The sequence below is a fragment of the Rhinopithecus roxellana genome, chromosome 13 (assembly GCF_007565055.1).
Source record: "Rhinopithecus roxellana isolate Shanxi Qingling chromosome 13, ASM756505v1, whole genome shotgun sequence".
Lineage (NCBI taxonomy): Eukaryota > Metazoa > Chordata > Mammalia > Primates > Cercopithecidae > Rhinopithecus > Rhinopithecus roxellana.
Window position 1 is genome coordinate 4,075,043 of NC_044561.1, and position 18,193 is coordinate 4,093,235.

The 18,193-nt window shown below is 56.5% G+C and overlaps 2 protein-coding genes across 3 annotated transcripts; both read right to left on the minus strand.

The window, feature by feature from the left end:
• Positions 1–982: 982 nt before the first annotated feature.
• LOC104670080 (cytochrome P450 2D17) lies at positions 983–6,498 on the minus strand. Of its 2 annotated transcripts, XM_010373287.2 has the most exons (9): positions 5,093–6,498; positions 4,219–4,390; positions 3,527–3,679; positions 3,276–3,436; positions 2,656–2,832; positions 2,322–2,463; positions 1,934–2,121; positions 1,340–1,481; positions 983–1,236 (listed from the first exon to the last, which is right to left on the minus strand). In XM_010373287.2, the coding sequence occupies exons 1-9, from the start codon at positions 5,270–5,272 to the stop codon at positions 1,058–1,060; spliced, it is 1,494 nt and encodes a 497-aa protein (XP_010371589.2). In that variant the 5' UTR covers positions 5,273–6,498; the 3' UTR covers positions 983–1,057. The 2 variants fall into 2 exon arrangements, with proteins under 2 accessions (XP_010371589.2, XP_030771476.1); XM_030915616.1 differs by having other exon boundaries at positions 983–1,481.
• A 6,573-nt stretch (positions 6,499–13,071) lies between these two features.
• On the minus strand, positions 13,072–18,193 carry LOC104670158 (cytochrome P450 2D17-like). Its single transcript, XM_030915626.1, is given in 10 exon segments — positions 13,072–13,490; positions 13,594–13,735; positions 14,188–14,375; positions 14,581–14,722; positions 14,914–15,077; positions 15,519–15,701; positions 15,790–15,942; positions 16,507–16,563; positions 16,566–16,677; positions 17,981–18,193. Coding segments are annotated over 10 exon segments (1,500 nt in total). The 5' UTR covers positions 18,161–18,193; the 3' UTR covers positions 13,072–13,311.

Genomic DNA, 18,193 nt, shown 5'->3' on the forward strand with positions numbered 1-18,193 from the left:
TTGGTAGGCTCCAGGCCAGCAAATGCCACAGCCCCAGAAGGCAGAGCAGGAAGACAGGACTCGGGGCAGCTGAAGCAGCCTTCTCATTGGCAGAAGGGAAACAGAAGCCCAGGGTCACGTGGGGTAATGGCAGAGCCAGGACTAGGGTCAGGGTCTCTGGCTCTCAGCTTGCCCATGCCACCTCCTCCTCCTCTGCCCGCCCCAGTGCCTCATAGGCCCAAGGTTGACGCCTGTCCCTAGGGCAGGCCTGTGGCCCACAGGGCTCATGCATGGCCCCTGGCCAAGCCTGTGGGCCCTGCCTGACCCCTTACCGGGAGGATGGCACCTAGGGCTGGAGCCCAGCAAGTGTTCTCCAGCTCCAGCCTGGCCCCGAGTGCAAACTCGCCACTGGTCAGGGGTCTGGACAGCAGCATGTCTGAGGACGCAGAGAGGTGGCCAGTCGTGTGGTGAGGTGACAGAGGCTGAGGACGGTGGCTTAGTCCTGGGCTTCCCTGGGGCCTTGGGGCCTTCCCAGGGAACGTTCTGGCACCTGCTGACTGAGCTCTTGGAGGTAGCCCTGGCATATAGCTCCCTGATGCCATGATTTGTCTTCCTTTTTGGAGTGTCATATATGAAAGGAGGTAACTGTTGTGATGGTGCTGGCAGGACCACTGCCTCTGATGGGGGGTCGGCTGAGTTAGGCCTGAAATGTGGGCCTCCAGGCTGAGTCCTGCCCTCTCCACCACACTCAGGGCTGACACCTCTAGTCGGCCCATTCTGGCTTCTTCCCCCAGATGCCAGAACAATGTAGTTCTTGTCACCAATCTGGGCAGAGTTGGGTCAGTGGGGGACATGGGATTATGGGCAAGGCTAGCTGACATCTGCTCAACCTCAACATACCCGTCTCAAATGCGGCCAGGCGGTGGGGTAAGCAGGAATGAGGCAGGGGTGGGACTGCCCTGGGGAGGACGTTCCCAACCAGGGCCTGGGCAGGGGACCCAAGTTGGAACTACCACATTGCTTTATTGTATATCAGGGCCCCTGGCTAGGGAGCAGGCTGGGGACTAGGTACCCCATTCTAGCGGGGCACAGCACAAAGCTCGTAGGGGGATGGGGTCACCAGGAAAGCAAAGACACCATGGTGGCTGGGCCGGGGTTGTCCGGCGGGCACTGAGAAGCTGAAGCGCTGCAGCAGGCAGGTGAAGAAGAGGAAGAGCTCCATGCGGGCCAGGGGCTCCCCGAGGCATGCACGGCGGCCTGTGGGGAGGGGAGGGGAGGGGTGTCAGTGAGCCTGGCTCCCGGGCAGGACCCCTGCAAGATTCTATGGAAGCAGGCAGGGAGCCGGGCTCCCCACAGGCACCTGCTGAGAAAGGCAGGAAGGCCTCTGGCTTCACAAAGTGGCCCTGGGCATCCAGGAAGTGTTCGGGGTGGAAGCGGAAGGGCTTCTCCCAGACGGCCTCATCCTTCAGCACCGATGACAGGTTGGTGAAGAGCGTCGTCCCCTGGGCAGGAGGGGCAGGGTGAGTGGGGACTGGGCTCTAAGATGTTGGTACCCCTGCCACCAAACACACGGGGGACACACACTACCTGGCACACAGCTGGACTCTCAACTAGTCCTGCACCTGAGAAGCTCCTGGGCACCCTCTCTGACCCCATGGCAGGGCGCAGTCACACCTCTCAGAGGCAGCCACGCTGCTCCCTCTCCCTACAGGCATTGGGTCGTCCGACATTCTGGCAGGTCCTGATATGTCTACCCCACTAGACTGGGGTTCTGTATGGACAGGCCAGCCCTGCCTCTACTCTGGACCCCACAGCCAGGCTGAGACAGTTGATGTGATGGCATTGAGGGACTGGGTGGCCAGGGTTCCTAGACTGGGCCCACATGGTAGTGGCCATGCTGGGGCTACCACCAGGGGCTGGTGCTGAGCTGGGGTGAGGAGGGCTCCAGATGTACCTTAGGGATGAGGAAGCCCTGTATTTCGATGTCACGGGATGTCATATGGGTCACACCCAGGGGGACGATGTCCCCAAAGCGCTGCACCTCGTGAATCACGGCAGTGGTGTAGGGCATGCGAGCCTGGTCACCCATCTCTGGTCGCCGCACCTGCCCTATCACGTCGTCGATCTCCTGTTGGACATGGCCTGGACAGACATGCGTCCCCACAATGGGTCAGCACCTAGGGGGTGGCCCTGACACTCTGCCTCCTGTGTTGGAGGAGGTCAGGCTTACAGGAGCCTGGTCAAGACTGTGCTGGGAACCCCGGGTGTCCCAGCTAAGTTCACGGGCCACCACCTGTACCCTTCCTCCCTCGCCCCCGGCACTGGGTCCCAGCTGGGCTCACGCTGCACATCCGGGTGCAGGATCATGAGTAGGAGGCCCCAGGCCAGCGTGGTTGAGGTGGTCACCATCCCAGCAGAGAACAGGTCAGACACCACCATGCGCAGGTTCTCTTCATTGAAGCTGCTCTCAGGGTTCCCCTTAGCCTGAGCAGGGCCAGGATGGTGCTCAGGGGATATATTGGGGTAGCCGCCTAATGACCTCCCATTCTGTACCTGTCAGCCCAGATGCTGCTCGCCGGGTGATGCCCTGGCCCCACCTTTTGCCCAGCCTCCCCTCATTCCTCCCGGGATGCTCAATCCACCACCCTTGCTCCCCACCATGGCAGCTGCTCTCACCTTCTCCATCTCTGCCAGGAAGGCCTCAGTCAGGTCTCGGGGTGTCTGGGCTGGGTCCCAGGTCATCCTGTGCTCAGTCAGCAGCTCATCTAGCTGGGTCAGGAGAGCCTTTTGGGAGCGTAGGACCTTGCCACCCATCCCAGGGATGTGCAGGAGGAGGGGGATGGCATTCAGCACCTACACCAGACACAGAACGGGGTCTCAATCTCTCCTGTGCTCTGCGTTCACCTGCACCAGTCTCAGGCCCCAGCTGTCTCCAGGGAAGACCCAGGGCCGGCCTGTCTTTACCATTGACCTCCCCAAGTCCCTCTCCAAGTGCCAGCCTCCACCCTCTCTCCTTGCCCTGGGCTGCCAGAAGAGAAACCTAAAATTGAAATCTCCAACATGGACAGGGGGCACAGTCCTTGGCCTTTCTTCGTGCCCCCTGACCCGGGCACACCTCTCCCACGACCTTGTCTGAGATTTCCCCTCCTCCTCCAGGCCCTTCCACTAGCAGTGGACGCTCTAGGAATGTCCTTTCCCAAACCCTCTGCAAATCCTGTTCCTCGGAGACCCCACTGCAGCCCTGGCACTTCTCAAGAGCTCGCCCTGCAGAGACCCCGTGGTCCATCGCTCCGCACCTCGCGCAGTAAGCCTGACTCCTCCTTCAGCGCCTCTTGTGTTAGGTCAAGCAGCCTGAGGAAGCGAGGGTCGTCGTACTCGAAGCGGCGCCCATAGGTGAGGGAGGCGATCACGTTGCTCACTGCTTTATCCAGGAGGCTGTTGGGGCGAAAGGGTCGTCCTGGGGACGGGAGATGCGGGTCAGGGGTCACCTTCCCCCGTCCCCCGCCTTCCCAGTTCCCGCCTTGTGCCCCCTCTGCCCATCACCCACCAGCTTGGTCGGTGAAGGCAGCACAGAGGCAGGCGGCCTCTTCGGTCACCCATTGCTCCAGCGACTTCTTACCCAGGCCCAAGTTGCGCAAGGTAGACACGGAGAAGCGCCTCTGCTCGCGCCACGCGGGCCCGTAGCGCGCCAGGAACACCCCTGGGGGCAGGACAGGCAGGTGCGAGTGGCCATGAAGTCCTTGGCCCCACCCTCTGCCACCCACTCCAACCCAGCGCTACCCAAGGTCTCCCGCAGTCCCTCGCCTGGTCCAGCTGGGCACAGGGCCCACTCTGCTTCCCTGGCTGGGGCAGGTTTTTGCCCCACCTCTTCTCTGCCCACCCTGACCGCCTTTCCACTCGGAAGATCCCGCATGCCCCGCTCCACCTACACTGAGCCCACGCACAGGCGCTGTCCCCGTCCCCCACTTTGACACCTGATTCCAGCTGGGAAAGGCCCCATCTTCACCCACCCGGCACCTGGCAGGTCTGGGCAGTGGCTCCGCCCACTCGTCACAAGCCCCGCCCTCATCCCCAGGCTCACACCTCCCCAGTGCAGGTGGTTTCCTGGCCCGCTGTCCCCACTGGCTGGCCTTTCTGTTTCACGTCCACGACCCCGCGCCCTCTGCGCCCAGCTTGGACTTCGGTCACCGCCCACCCGGGGCCCACGGAAATGAGGTCTCTATGCCCACCACCACTTGCCTTGGGAGTGCGGCCCAACACCCAGGACCTGGGTGATGGGCACAGGCGGGCGGTCGGCAGTGTCCTCGCCGTAGGTCACCAGCGCCTCGCGCACGGCCGCCAGTCCATTGAGCACGACCACCGGCGTCCAGGCCAGCTGCAGGCTGAACACGTCCCCGAAGCGGCGCCGCAACTGCAGAGGGAGGGTCAGGGCCTCCGTCAAGCCAGGGTCCCCCCAGACTGCAGGTCCTAGTCCTATTTGAGCCTTGGGCGACCCCTGGGGATACCAGGAGTGAGCAGGTGGAAGGAGGAGACCTGGCCTTATGATCCTGAGGTGGGGGTGGGGTTCACACCTTCTGTGATAGAGGAACTCAGTTTGGATGCATCACCCAGCTATGACCTTACAAGGGTCACCAAAACTGCAGATAGACCCCAGTTAGCATCCCATTTTACAGATGGTCCATGCCAGTGAGCAGTGAGGCCTGAGGACCCACAGAGCAAAAGGTTTGAACCGGGTCACTGCACACGCTTCATCCTCAATTTCCTGATTTAAAGGGCACTCAGGACCCTGACTTGGCTTTCATTCGTAAGGCCTTTCTTTCTGGTGTCAGCAGAAGGGATTTTGTGCTCCATAACGTATTGTGCCCAAAGGGCTCGCATGCCCACTGCCAAGTCCAGCTCCACCTCCTGGCCCTTGCCCTGCTCTTCCTTGACCTTTGGAAAATCCAGTCCTTCATGCCATGCACAAATGCCCCCCCCCAGGAAGTCCCCCAAACCTGCTTCCCCTTCTCAGCCTGGCTTTCTGGTCCAGCCTGTGGTTTCACCCACCACCCATGTTTGTTGCTGGTGGGGGATCCTCAGGACCTCTGCCACCCTCCAGGACCTCCTCCCTCACCTGGTCGAAGCAGTATGGTGTGTTCTTGAAGTCCACATGCAACAGGTTGCCCAGCCCCGGCAGTGGCAGGGGACCTGGCGGGTAGCGTGCAGCCCAGCATTGGCGCCGGTGCATCAGGTCCACCAGGAGCAGGAAGATGGCAACTGTCACAGCCAGGGGCACCAGTGTATCTAGCTCCATAGCTGCCTCACTGCCCCCTGGGCTCCTCTGGACACACCTGGCTCCCCCACCGCACCAGGCACAGAGGAGCAGGCAGGACACTCTCAGCACACCAAGTGCGTGATCATTCCCTTATAAAGGAAGCTGATCATGGCCTTTGCCCTCTGCTGTGAGCCAACCTGCTGTGTTGATTGTACTGCCACTGGGTACACAGTCAGGCCAGGGCGGGTAGGGGCTCCTCCAGAGGTCCTTGCCCCTGCTGCCCACTCCAGGCCCTTACCCAGGGTAGGGCGGTGGAGGGGCCTGGTCGGAGAAGTCACTCCCTCTCCCCACTCCCAGCTTCTCAAGCCCGCACAGGCTTCTGGGATAACCAAGGTCTCAGCGGACCCTGCCATCCACCTCCCTGCTAGGCTCATACACCCTATTGTGGTCACAACCTCTCCTCCAGAACATGGCCTTCCCCTTTCCTTACCCCACCTACCCGTTCCAGAGTGGCCTTTACCACCCTTATCTGTCACTGGTACTTACCTGGGGCCTTAGGGAGCTCATGATGATCAGAGGCGCCGTGGGCCTGGTCCCTTTGCTTCACACTGCACTACTCGACATGCACAGACGCTATGCACACCCCTGATGGTGCACAGACCTCTTGTCCACTCCCAGACACTTGTCCACACTTGCAGGGACACCATCACACACCCACAAAATCACCCACACGAAGATAGTACTCACATGCACACAGACTCACACTGACACTCAGCACACGCATTCTGTCTCTCACACACGTAGACCCAGCACCAAGTACCGCGCTTCTCAGCCATGCCTGAGGTTTCCTGGGTGGGACCTCTCCTGTCCAGAGGCTGCTCCCAGTGAGCCTCAAAGCTGTCACCTGGATCCCAGCCCAGCCCGCATTCCTGGGCTCCGGCCTGGCCATGGCTTCTTGTTTACAACAGGGCTGTTCCCAGAGCTTCCAATTGGTAACCTGAAGGCCCTTGTACCAGCCTGTGACATTTTTCAGGGCTGCCTGAGGGCTGTCGTCCTCCACTGCTTTCTGGCCTCCATGTTTCTGATTAGAAATCTGGTGGGAACGTTATGAAGGATTCTTTGTTCAGGATATGTTGACTTAAAAAAAGACAGGGTCTTACTCTGTTGCCCAGGCTGGAGTGCAGTGGCAGGATCACGGCTCACTGCAGTCGCGACCTCAAGTGGACCTCCTGCCTCCCAAGTAGCTGGGACTACAGGCACCACTGAGCCCAAATAATTTTGTTTTTCAGACGGAGTTTTGCTCTTGTCACCCAGGCTGGAGTGCAATGATGCAAATCGGCTCTCTGCAACCTCCGCCTCCAGGGTTCAAGTGATTCTCCTGCCTCAGCCTCCAGAGTAGCTGGGATTACAGGCACCCACTACCATGCCTGGTTGATTTTTTTTTGTATTTTTAGTAGAGACAGGGTTTCACCATGTTGGCCAGGCTGGTCTCGAACTCCTGACCTCAGGTGATCCACCTGCCTTGGCCTCCCAAAGTGCTGGGATCACAGGCATGCGCCACCATGTCTGGCTTGGGAATGAGGTTTTGAAGCTCCAGGTGCTGGGGCTTCCCTCAGGTTTCTGTGGGGCCATGCAGACTGTCTTGTTTGAAGTCTGTCCCCTAACTGGGGAGGGGGGATATGAACACAACAAGTTAAAATACCACACAGCTTGCCATTCTCAGCTTCAGCCATTTTTCTTTTTGTTTTTTGGTAGAAATGGGGTCTTGCTATGTTACCCAGGCTGGTCTCCAACTCCTGGTCTCAAGAGAACCTTCCACCTCAGTCTCTGAAAAGGCTGGGATTCCAGGTCTGAGCTGCTGTGCCTGGCCCTCCATTTTTCTTGAATAAATGCTCATGGGTATTTATGAGCTTTTAGTTAATTTTCAGACTTCTGAAAAAGTTGAGACTGATGTTTTTGTCAGGTTTTTCACGTCGCATAGCAAATGGTGAATTTCCAACGTGTTATTTCTGCAGATGTCACAGCTCATCTGAGGGTATTTATGAGACGTAAGATGTCTTAAATGTCTGTCTTTATATGTGGCTAACAGTTTTGTTGGGTCTAGAATTCTTTTTTATTTTTTGAGATGGAGTCTTGCTCTGTTGCCCAGGCTGGAGTGCTGTGGCACAATCCTGGTTCATTGCAACCTCCACCTCCCAGGTTCGATTCTCCTGCCCTCAGCCTCCCAAGTAGCTGGGACTACAGACGCCCACCACCACACCTGGCTAATTTTTGTGTTTTTAGTAGAGATGGAGTTTCACCATGTTGGCCAGGCTGGTCTTGAACCTCTGACCTCCAGTGATCTGCCTGCCTCAGCCTCCCAAAGTGCTGGGATTACAGATGTAAGCCACCATGCTTGGCCTAGAATTCTACATTGAACAGTATTTTCCTGCTGAATTTTGTCTACTGTTTTGGGGTGTCATATATGAAAAGAGGTCACTGTTGTGATGGTGCTGGTGGGACTGCTGCCTCTGGTGTATTGGCTTGAGTTGGGCCTGAAATGTGGGCCTCCAGGCTGAGGGAGCCTCTGTGCAGTAAAGGGTAGACTCATCAGCTTGGGGAAGGCAGCATCTCTGTATCTTGAAGAAAAAAGAACAAGACCTTGACCAGTTTTTGGAAGATGAGCTATGTGCTTTGATAGTATTCTGCCTGGTAACAGTGTCTTTGAATTCCTGAAGCCTTAGGCCATGCCAGTTTGCTGACAAGGTGATGTATGATAGAGACCTTGGATCGGCCTGTATCAGTTTGACCTCTAGAGGGGACAGGAGACTTCATACCTAATGTCAGCCACTCAAGTACTCCATACATACAAGACCAACCCCCCAGAACTCCTCTGAACATGAGGGCTTGGTGGAGGTCCCTTACAGGCAGTGTCCTGTACATGTGTCACACACTGTGGCTGGGAAAATTCAGCACTGTCTGTATGACTGCACTGGAAGACAACAGTGGGAATTCTGTGCTGTGTGTCTGCTGAACTCTGTCCTGGGCACCACTGACCTCTGCTGACTTTGATCTGTATCTTTTCAGTGTAATAAACCATGACAATGAATATAACAGCATTTCTGAATTCCGTTGAGTCCTTATAGCAAATCACTGAACTGAGAGGGGCAGATCTTGGGGACTCCCGACACAGCTGGCTTCAGAAGTGTGATTCACTAGAATTACCCTCTCTGAAACTTGGTGCAAGCTTAACTTGGAAAAAGGAAGGTAAAGGAGGTGGCTGATGAAGCTTTATTCCTGCATAGTTACTGTGTCACTTATGGCATGACACAGTAGCTGCACTGTGATCAGTTATGAGAGTTAAAGTTACTTACAGAATTTAGAAATGATGGAACCAACTCCCAAGGAGCTGGCACAGTGGATGTGTAAGGAAATGTAAAATAAGAAACAAGCTATATATACAATCCCTTGGTTATTGTTGTGTGCCATTGGCTACACTGAAATAAAGGATAGGCTGGATGTGGTGGGTCACACCTGTAATCCCAGCACTTTAGGCCAAGGCAAGAGGATCGCTTGAGCCCAAGAGTTTGAGATCAGCCTGGGCAACATGGCGAGACCCTGTCACTACAAATAATTTAAAAATTAGCCAGGTGCGGTGACGCAGGTTCAAGCTACTTAGAAGCCTGAGGTGGGGGAATTGCTTGAACCCAGGCAGTTGAGGCCTGGATGCAGTGATCGCACACTGCACTCCAGTCTGGGCCACAGAAGGAGACCCTGTAACAGGAAAAAAAAAAAAAAAAAAAAAAAAGGGGGCAAAGCATTCATCCCACTCCTCACCCCTACAGGAACACCAAATTTTTAACAACTATCTGCACACAGAAAAGCACCATCACAAGATCCAAAAATCAGGTGAGCCATCACAGTACCTGGTTTTAACTTCATATCACAGGCAGACGCACTGATGAGGGTGGGATAGACAGTCCTAAATCGCTGACACCACCCTGCTCCCTCACCCGCTGGCAGAGGCCATGCAGCACTGAGTCTGTGCACTTGTGGGAGGGAGAGAGCCGTGACTGGGGTGCATGACACTGGACTCAGGGCTGCCCTGTCCTAGCTGAGAGCAAAGCCATGCTGGGCTCAGTCAGCACCCACACCAGAAGGGAGCATTTGGGCCAGCCCTAGCCAGAGGGGAATCGCCCATTCCAGTGGCCAGAACTTGAGTTTCTGGGCAAGCCTCGCCACCACAGGTCAAAGTACTCAGGGATCCTAGGTAAACTTGCAAGACAGTCTAGGACACAAGGACTGTGGTTCCTCAGCAATTCCTAGTGCTGGGCTCGGCTCAGAGCCAGAGGACTGGGGTGGCACATGACCCAGGGAGCCGGGAGGCAGGGTGGCTCAGAGAGTGCTTGCCACCCCTCCCTCAACCCCAGGGTGCAAAGCTGGCAAAACAATTAAAGTAACTCCTTTCTTCTGCTCAAGGAGAGAAGAGTGACGAGTAATGAGGACTTGGTCTTGCATCTTGGATACCAGCCCAGCCACAGTAGGAGAGGACGCTGGGTGGAGGAGTGAGGTGCCCAGTCTAGGCCCTAGCTCACCAGCATTCTAGATACACCCTGGGGCAGAAGGGAACCCACTGTCTTGGAGACAAGGACCCAGCCCTGGCAGGATTCATCATCCGTGGGCCCTGAATAACCGGCAGCAATACCTAGGGAGTACACCATGGGCCTTGGGCTCTGAGACATGCTGACTTCAGGTGTGATCTGGCACACTCCCAGCTCTGGTGGCAAAAGTGAAAGAGGGAAGCAGAGGGAAGAGTAAAGGGGACTTTATCTTGCACTGTAGGTACCAGCCTGGCCACAGTGGGGCAGAGCACCAAGGAGGCTCTTGGGGTCCCTGAGTCCAGGCCTAGGCTCTTGGACAGCATTTCTGGACCTGCCCTGGGCCAGAGGGAAGGCCATTTCCCTGCAAGGTGAGTCCCAGGCCTGGCAGCATTGACCACAAGCTGACTGAGGAGCCCTTGGGCTTTAGTGAATATCAGCTGTGGTCTGCCAGAACCCCTCACCATGGGCTGGCAGGGGTGGTGGCCACTGGAAGAGAATCCCTACCTGTGGAAAGTGGAGGGAAGAGCAGGAAGGACTTTGTAATGCAGTTTGGGTGCCAGCTTAGCTGCAATGGAATAGAAGAAGAGGCAAATTGCTAAGGTTTTTGACAATAATCCCTGGCTCCCAGACAACATTTCTGGACCCACCTAGGGACTGGGGGAACTCATCACCCTGAGGGAAGGACAGAAACCTGGATGGCTTCACTACCTGCTGGTCGCAGAGCCCTAGGGCCTTGAGTGAACATAGGTGGTAGCCAGGTAGTGGTTACAGCAGACCTTGGGTGAGACTCAGTGCTATGCTGGCTTGAGGTGTGACCAGTGCAGTCCCAGTGGTGGCGGCCACAGAGGTGCCTGTGTCACTGTACTCCAGCCTGGGTGACAGAGCGAGACTCCATCTCAAAAAAAAAAAAAAAGATACACAGACTGAAAATAAAGAGATAGAAAAAGATACTCCACGCCAATGAAAAACAAAAAAGAGCAGGAGTAGCAATACTTAGACAAAATAGATTTTAAGACAAAAACTGTAAGAGGAGGCCAGGCACGGTGGCTCATGCCTGTAATCCCAGCACTTTGGGAGGCTGAGGTGGGCGGATCACGAGGTCAGGAGATCCAGACCATCCTGGCTAACATGGTGAAACCCCATCTCTACTAAAAATACAAAAAATTAGCTGGGCGTGGTGGCGTGTGCCTGTAGTTCCAGCTACTCAGGAGGCTGAGGCAGGAGAATGGCTTGAACCTGGGAGGCGGAGCTTGCAGTGAGCCGAGATTGTGCCACTGCACTCCAGCCTGGGCGACAGAGCAAGACTCCATCTCACAAACAAAACAAAACAAACAAAAACTGCAAGAGGAGACAAAGAAGGTCATCCAGCAACAGGATATAACAATTGTAAATATATATGCACACAACACTGAAGCACATAAAGCAAATGTTATTAGAGCTAAAGAGACAGACCTTAATGCAATACTAGCTAGGGACTTCAACACCCCACGTTCAGCATTGGCCGGACGTCCCAGATGAAAGCCCAACAAGAAAACATTGGACTTAATCTGCACTACAGAACAAATGGGCCTACTAGATATTTACAAAACACTTCGTCCAAAGTCTGCAGAATACCCATTCTCCTCAGCACATGGATCATTCTCAAGGATATACCATATGCTAGGTCACAAAGCAAGTCTTAAAACATTAAAAAAGTTAAAATAATATCAAGCATCTTCTCTGACCACAACAGAATAAAAGTAGAAATCAACAAGAGGGATTCTGGGAACTATACAAACACGTTAAAATTAAACAATATGCTCTGGAATGACCAGTGGTTCAATGAAGAAATTAGGAAGGAAATTTGGCTGGGCACAGTAGCTCACACCTGTAATCCCAGCACTCTGGGAGGCTGAGGCAGCCAGATGACCTGAGATCAGGAGTTTGAGACCAGTCTGGCCAACATGGTGAAAACCCCGTCTCTACAAAAAATACAAAAATTAGCAGAGCATGGTGGCATGTGCCTGCAGTCCCAGCTACTAGGGAGGCTGAGATGGGAGGATTGCTTGAACCCAGGAAGTCAAGGCTGCAGTGAGCCTTGATGGCATCACTGCACTCCAGCCTTGGTGACAGACAGAGCAAGACCCTGTCTCAAGAAAACCAACAAAAAACAAACAAAACACGCACACACACAACACACAGATGCTCAAGCTAGTATCATTTTGCTGTTAGAGCCAAGAGGGGTGGCCTGTGTAGTAAAAACGGGGGAAGTCATTCCTTGCACAATGCAAACCATTGGACCAAGAGTCCAAACTGACTCTTGACAGGCTGTTGGGAGATATCTGCTAAGGCCTTGGAATGTCCTGCCTGAAATAGTGCCTTTGTACATAGCTGGGGCCTTGGATCATACAACACAGTTTATGCCAACAATGTGACCGGGGGTGGGGCCCTTGGCCTGTATCCATCTGACTTCAGGAGGGGCTAGAGACTGAGTAACTGAGGTCAGCCATGTTGGGGTGCTCAAGCCTAGGATGACCAACTCCCAACAAAAACCCTGGACACCAAGGCTCAGGTGAGCTTCCATGGCTGGCAGTGCTCTCTACGTCACTTGCTGTTGGGGGAGAATTAAGCACTGCCTGTAAGAGTCCACCAGGAAAGAGAGCTGTAGCCTCAGCCTGATTATTCTGGACTGTAGCCCCTATGCCTTTCATCTTTGCTGACTTTAATCTGTACCCTTCTGTGTAATAAACTGTAACAGGGAGGATAACAGCTTTTCTAGGTCTGTGAGACCTTCTAGCAAATCACTGAACCTGAGGGTGGTCTGGGGGACCACAACACAGTCTCCCACCCTAGCCAGTGAATGGGCTGATTCCTGGCATATGCCTATTCATATCCACCCAGCCAAGACATATGCATGGACTTTGTCGCCAAGCCAGGCAGCCAGTGATGGGTCTCTGGGCATGACGTGGGGGTAGGCTGTCACCTGCTGAGAATCACTATGCCCTGTATCTCAAGTAAAGTGAGGTGTCCAGGTAAGAATGAATGAGGTGAGGCTGGTCTCGGTGGCTCACACCTGTAATCCCAGCACTTTGGGAGGCTGAGGGTGGTAGGTCACCTGAAGTCAGGAGTTTGAAACCAGACTGGCCAACATGGCGAAACCCATCACTACTAAAAAGACAAAAATTAGCCGCGGGTGGTACTGGGTGCCTGTAATCCCAGCTACTCGGGAAGCTGATGCACGAGAATTGCTTGAACTCGGGAGGTGGAGGTTGCAATGAGCTGAGATTGCACTACTGCACTCCAGCCTGGTTGACAGAGTAGACTCCATCTCAAAAAAAAAAAAAAAAGAATGAGGTGACGAGTGAGGGGTAAGCGCTGATATCAGGCAGGTGACTCAACACAACCAGGACCTTGGCAGGGGCCCAGACTGGATTCAGAAACCAAGTGGGAGCCACTAGATTCATTTTCGGTACAACAGGGTCCCAGCTGAGGAGCAAGTTGGGGGCTTGATGCCCAACTCTAGCGGGGCACAGCACAAAGCTCGTAGGGGGAAGGGGTCACCAGAAAGCCAACAACATGAGAGTGGCTGGGCCTGGGCTGTCCGGTGGGCACCGAGAAGCTGAAGCGCTGCATCAGGCAGGTGAAGAAGAGGAAGAGCTCCATGTGGGCCAGGGGCTCCCCGAGGCATGCACGGCGGCCTGTGGGGAGGGGAGGGGAGGGGTGTCAGTGAGCCTGGCTCCCGGGCAGGACCCCTGCAAGATTCTATGGAAGCAGGCAGGGAGCCGGGCTCCCCACAGGCACCTGCTGAGAAAGGCAGGAAGGCCTCTGGCTTCACAAAGTGGCCCTGGGCATCCAGGAAGTGTTCGGGGTGGAAGCGGAAGGGCTTCTCCCAGACGGCCTCATCCTTCAGCACCGATGACAGGTTGGTGAAGAGCGTCGTCCCCTGGGAAGGAGATGCAGGGTGAGTGGGGACTGGGTTCTAGGATGCTGGGACCCCTGCCACCAAACACACGGGGGACACACACTGCCTGGCACACAGCTGGACTCTCAATTAGTCTGGCACCCGAGAAGCTCCTGAGCACCCTCTCTGACCCCATGGCAGGGCGCAGTCACACCTCCCAGGGGTGCCCACGCTGCCCCCTCACCCTACAGGCACTGGGGTCCTCCAATATTCTGGCAGGTCCTGGTCTGTCTTCCCTACTAGACTGGGGCTCTAGATGGACAGGCCAGCCCTGCCTATACTCTGCACCCCACACCCAGGCTGGGACAGTTGATGTGATGGCATTGAGGACTGGGTGGCCAGGGTTCCCAGAGTGGGCCCACCTGGCAGTGGCCATGCTGGGGCTACCACCAGGGGCTGGTGCTAAGCTGGGGTGAGGAGGGCTCCAGGCCTACCTTAGGGATGAGGAAGCCCTGCACTTCGATGTCACGGGATGTCATGTGGGGCACATTCAGGGGAACAATGTCCCCAAAGCGCTGCACCTCGTGAATCACGGCAGTGGTGTAGGGCATGTGAGCCTGGTCACCCATCTCTGGTCGCCGCACCTGCCCTATCACGTCGTCGATCTCCTGTTGGACACGGCCTGGACAGACATGCATCCCCACAATGGGCCAGCACTCCGGGGACCAGCCTTAACCCTCTCCTGCCTCCTGTGTTGGGAGGAGGTCAGGTTTACAGGAGCCTGGTCAAGCCTGTGCTGGGAGCCCTGGGTGTCCTAGCTAAGCTCAGGGGCTCCCGTCTGTACCCTTCCTCCCTTGCCCCCTGCACTCGGCCCCAGCTGGACTCACGCTGCACATCCGGGTGCAGGACCATGAGCAGGAGGCCCCAGGCCAGCGTGGTCGAGGTGGTCACCATCCCAGCAGAGAACAGGTCAGCCACCACAAGGCGCAGGTTCTCTTCATTGAAGCTGCTCTCGGGGTTCTTCTTGGCCTGAGCAGGGCCGAGAGGGTGCTCGGGGACAGAGCGGGAAAGCCCCTAAATGTCCTCCCATTCTGCACCTGTCAGCCCAGGTGCCACTCACCAGGTAATCCAGCAGCCCCACCTTTTGCCTGGCCACTCCTCATTTCTCCCAGGAGCTCAACCCACCACCCTTGGTCCCCACCATGGCAGCCTGCTCTCACCTTCTCCATCTCTGCCAGGAAGGCGTCAGTCAGGTCTCGGGGTGGCTGGGCTGGGTCCCAGGTCATCCTGTGCTCGGTCAGCAGCTCATCTAGCTGGGTCAGGAAAGCCTTTTGGGAGGGTAGGACCTTGCCAGCCAGCGCTGGGATGCGCAGGAGGAGGGGGACTGGCATTCAGCACCTACACCAGACACAGAACGGGGTCTCAATCTCTCCTGTGCTCTGCGTTCACCTGCACCAGTCTCAGGCCCCAGCTGTCTCCAGGGAAGACCCAGGGGGCCGGCCTGTCTCCACCACTGACCTCCCCAAGTTCCTCCTCAAGTACCAGCCTCCACCCTCTCTCCTTGCCTTGGGCTGCCAGAGGAGAAATCTAAAATAAAAATTTCTAATGTGGACAGGAGGCACAGGGTCCTTGGCCTTTCTTGGTGCCCCGTGACCCGGGCACACCTCTCCCCTGACCGTGTCTGAGATTTCTCCTCCTCCTCCAGGCCCTTCCTCTAGGAGTGAACTCTTCTGGAATGTCCTTTCCCAAACCCTTCTATGCAAACCCACTCCTCTGAGGCCCCGCTGGAGCCCGGGCACCTCTCAGGAGCTCGCCCTGCAGAGACCCTGCGGTCCCTCGCTCTGCACCTGGTGCAGGAAGCTGGACTCGTCCTTCAATCCCTCCTGCGCTAGGTCCAGCAGCCTGAGAAAGCGAGGGTCGTCGTACTCAAAGCGGCACCCGCAGGTAAGGGAGGCAATTACGTTGCTCGCCGCTTTGTCCAGGAGGCCATTGGGGCGAAAGGGGCATCCTGGGGGCGGGAGATGCGGGTCAGGGGTCGCTTTCCCTGTCCCCCACCTTCCCAGTTCCCGCCTTGTGCCCCTCTGCCCATCACCCACCGGCTTGGTCGGCGAAGGCGGCACAGAGGCAGGCGGCCTCCTCGGTCACCCACTGCTCCAGCGACTTCTTGCCCAGGCCCAAGTTGCGCAAGGTAGACACGGAGAAGCGCCTCTGCTCGCGCCACGCGGGCCCGTAGTGCGCCAGGAACACCCCTGGGGGCGGGATGCACACGTGGGAGTGGCCATGAAGGCCTTGGCCCCGCCCTCCACCGCCCACTACAACCCTGTGGTTTTCATGGTCTTCCGCGGTCCCTTAATGCATCCAGCAGAGCACCGGGCCTGCTCTTTGCTCACCTACCTTGCTTGGGTCTTGGCCCCACCTTGGCTCTTCCAACCCTGACTGCCTTTCCACTCAGGGAAGATCCCGCCCGCCCCGCCCGGCCTCCCCCCGCCCATATTGAGCCCGCCGCACAGCTGGGAAACCCGCTTCCAGTTGGGAAAGGCGCTTCCAGTTGGGAAAGGCGCCGGCTGCTTACCAGGATCCTGGCAGATCTGTGTAGTTGCCCCACCCACTCACCACAAGCCCCGCCTCCTCCCGCCCACACACTCGCACCTCCCCAGTGGAAGTGGTTTCCTGGTCCGCTGTCCCCAACCCACTCTCTGGCCTTTCTGTGTCCCAACTCCACGACCCCGCGCCCTCTCGGCCCAGCTTGGGCTACGGTCACCGCCCACTCAGGGCCCAAGGAAACGAGGTGTCTGTCCCCCACCGCCGCTTGCCTTGGGAGCGCGGCCCGATGCCCAGGACCTGGTAGATGGGCAAAGGCGGGCGGTCGCAGTGTCCTCGCGGCAGGTCACCAGTGCCTCGCGCACAGCCGCCAGCCCATTGAGCACGACCACCAGCGTCCAGACCAGCTGCAGGCTGAACACGTCCCCGAAGCGGCGCCGCAGCTGTAGAGGGTGGGTCAGGGCCTCGGTCAAGCCAGGGTCCCCCTAGACTGCAGGTCCTAGTCCCAAGTGAGCCTTGGGCGACCCCCGGGGCTACCAGGAGTGAGCAGGTGCAAGGAGGAGACCCGGCCTCCTGATCCTGGGGCGTGGGGGTCACACCTTCTACGATGGAGGAACTCAGTTTGAATGCGTCACCCAGCTATGACCTTGCAAGAGTCGCCGAAATTGCCAATAGGGCCCAGTTAGCATCCCATTTTACAGCTGATGGTCCATGCCGGTGAGCAGTGAGGCCTGAGGACCCACAGTGCAAAAGGTTTGAACCGGGTCACTATATCCCTTCATCCTCGATTTCTAACTTATTCATTTCTTTAGACCAAGTCTGGCTCTGTCACCCATGTTGGAGTGCAATGGTGCGATCTTGGCTTACTGCAACCTCCACCTCCCGGGTTCAAGCAATTCTCCTGCCTCAGTCTCACGAGTAGCTGGGATTACAGGTGCCTGCCACCGCACCCGGCTAATTTTTGTATTTTTAGTAGAGATGGGTTTCACCATGTTGGCCAGGCTGGTCTCGAACTCCTGACCTTGTGATTCCCCCACCTCAGTCTCCCAAGATGCTGGGATTATAGGTGTGAGCCACCGTGCCCAGCTGTTGATTTCTTACTTACTCATTTATTTAGACATTGTCTGGCTTTGTCACCCAGGTTGCAGTGCAATGGCACAATCTCTGCTCACTACAACCTCTACCTCCTAGGTTCAAGCAATTCTGCCTTAGCCTCCCGAGTAGCTGGGATTAAAGGCATGTACCACTGTGCCCAGCTAATTTTTTGTATGTTTAGTAGATACGGGGTTTCGCCATGTTGGCCAGACTTGTCTGGAACTCCTGACCTCAGGTGATCCGTCCACCTTGGCTTCCCTAAGTGCTGGGATTACAGGCGTGAGCCACCGTGCGCAGCCTGATTTCCTGATTTAAACGGCACATAGGACCCTTACTTTTCTTCCATTCCTAGGGCCTTTCCTTCTGGTGTCAGCAGAAGAGACTTTGTACTCCATAACACATGCTGCCCAATGGGATTGCACGCCCATTGCCAAGTCCAGCCCCACCTCCAGGCCCTTGCCCCACTTTTTCTTGGCCTTTGGAAAATCTCATCTTTCATGCCATGCATAAATGCCCTCCCCCAGGAAGTCCCTCAAATCTGCTTCCCCTTCTCAGCCTGGCTTCTGGTCCAGACTGTGGCTCTACCCACCACGTTTGCTGGTGGTGGGGATCCTCAGGACCTCTACCACCCTCCAGGACCTCCTCCCTCACCTGGTCGAAGCAGTATGGTGTGTTCTTGAAGTCCACATGCAGCAGGTTGCCCAGCCCAGGGAGTGGCAGGGGACCTGGTGGGTAGCGTGCAGCCCAGCGTTGGCGCCGGTACATCAGGTCCACCAGGAGCAGGAAGATGGCTACTGTCATGGCCAGGGGCACCAGTGCATCCAGCCCCATGACTGCCTTGCTGCCCACTGGGCTCCTCTAGAC

Bases quoted from the DNA above. Each gene is read 5' to 3' on its own strand.
- LOC104670080 (XM_030915616.1), bottom strand. From the start codon at position 5,272: ATGGAGCTAGATACACTGGTGCCCCTGGCTGTGACAGTTGCCATCTTC. The intron at 4,391-5,092 runs GTGAGGGAGGAG...CTCCCTCTGCAG, and splicing joins CACCATACTGCTTCGACCAG to TTGCGGCGCCGCTTCGGGGA. The intron at 2,122-2,321 runs GTGAGCCCAGCT...ATGTCTGTCCAG, and splicing joins CCTGCACCCGGATGTGCAGC to GCCATGTCCAACAGGAGATC.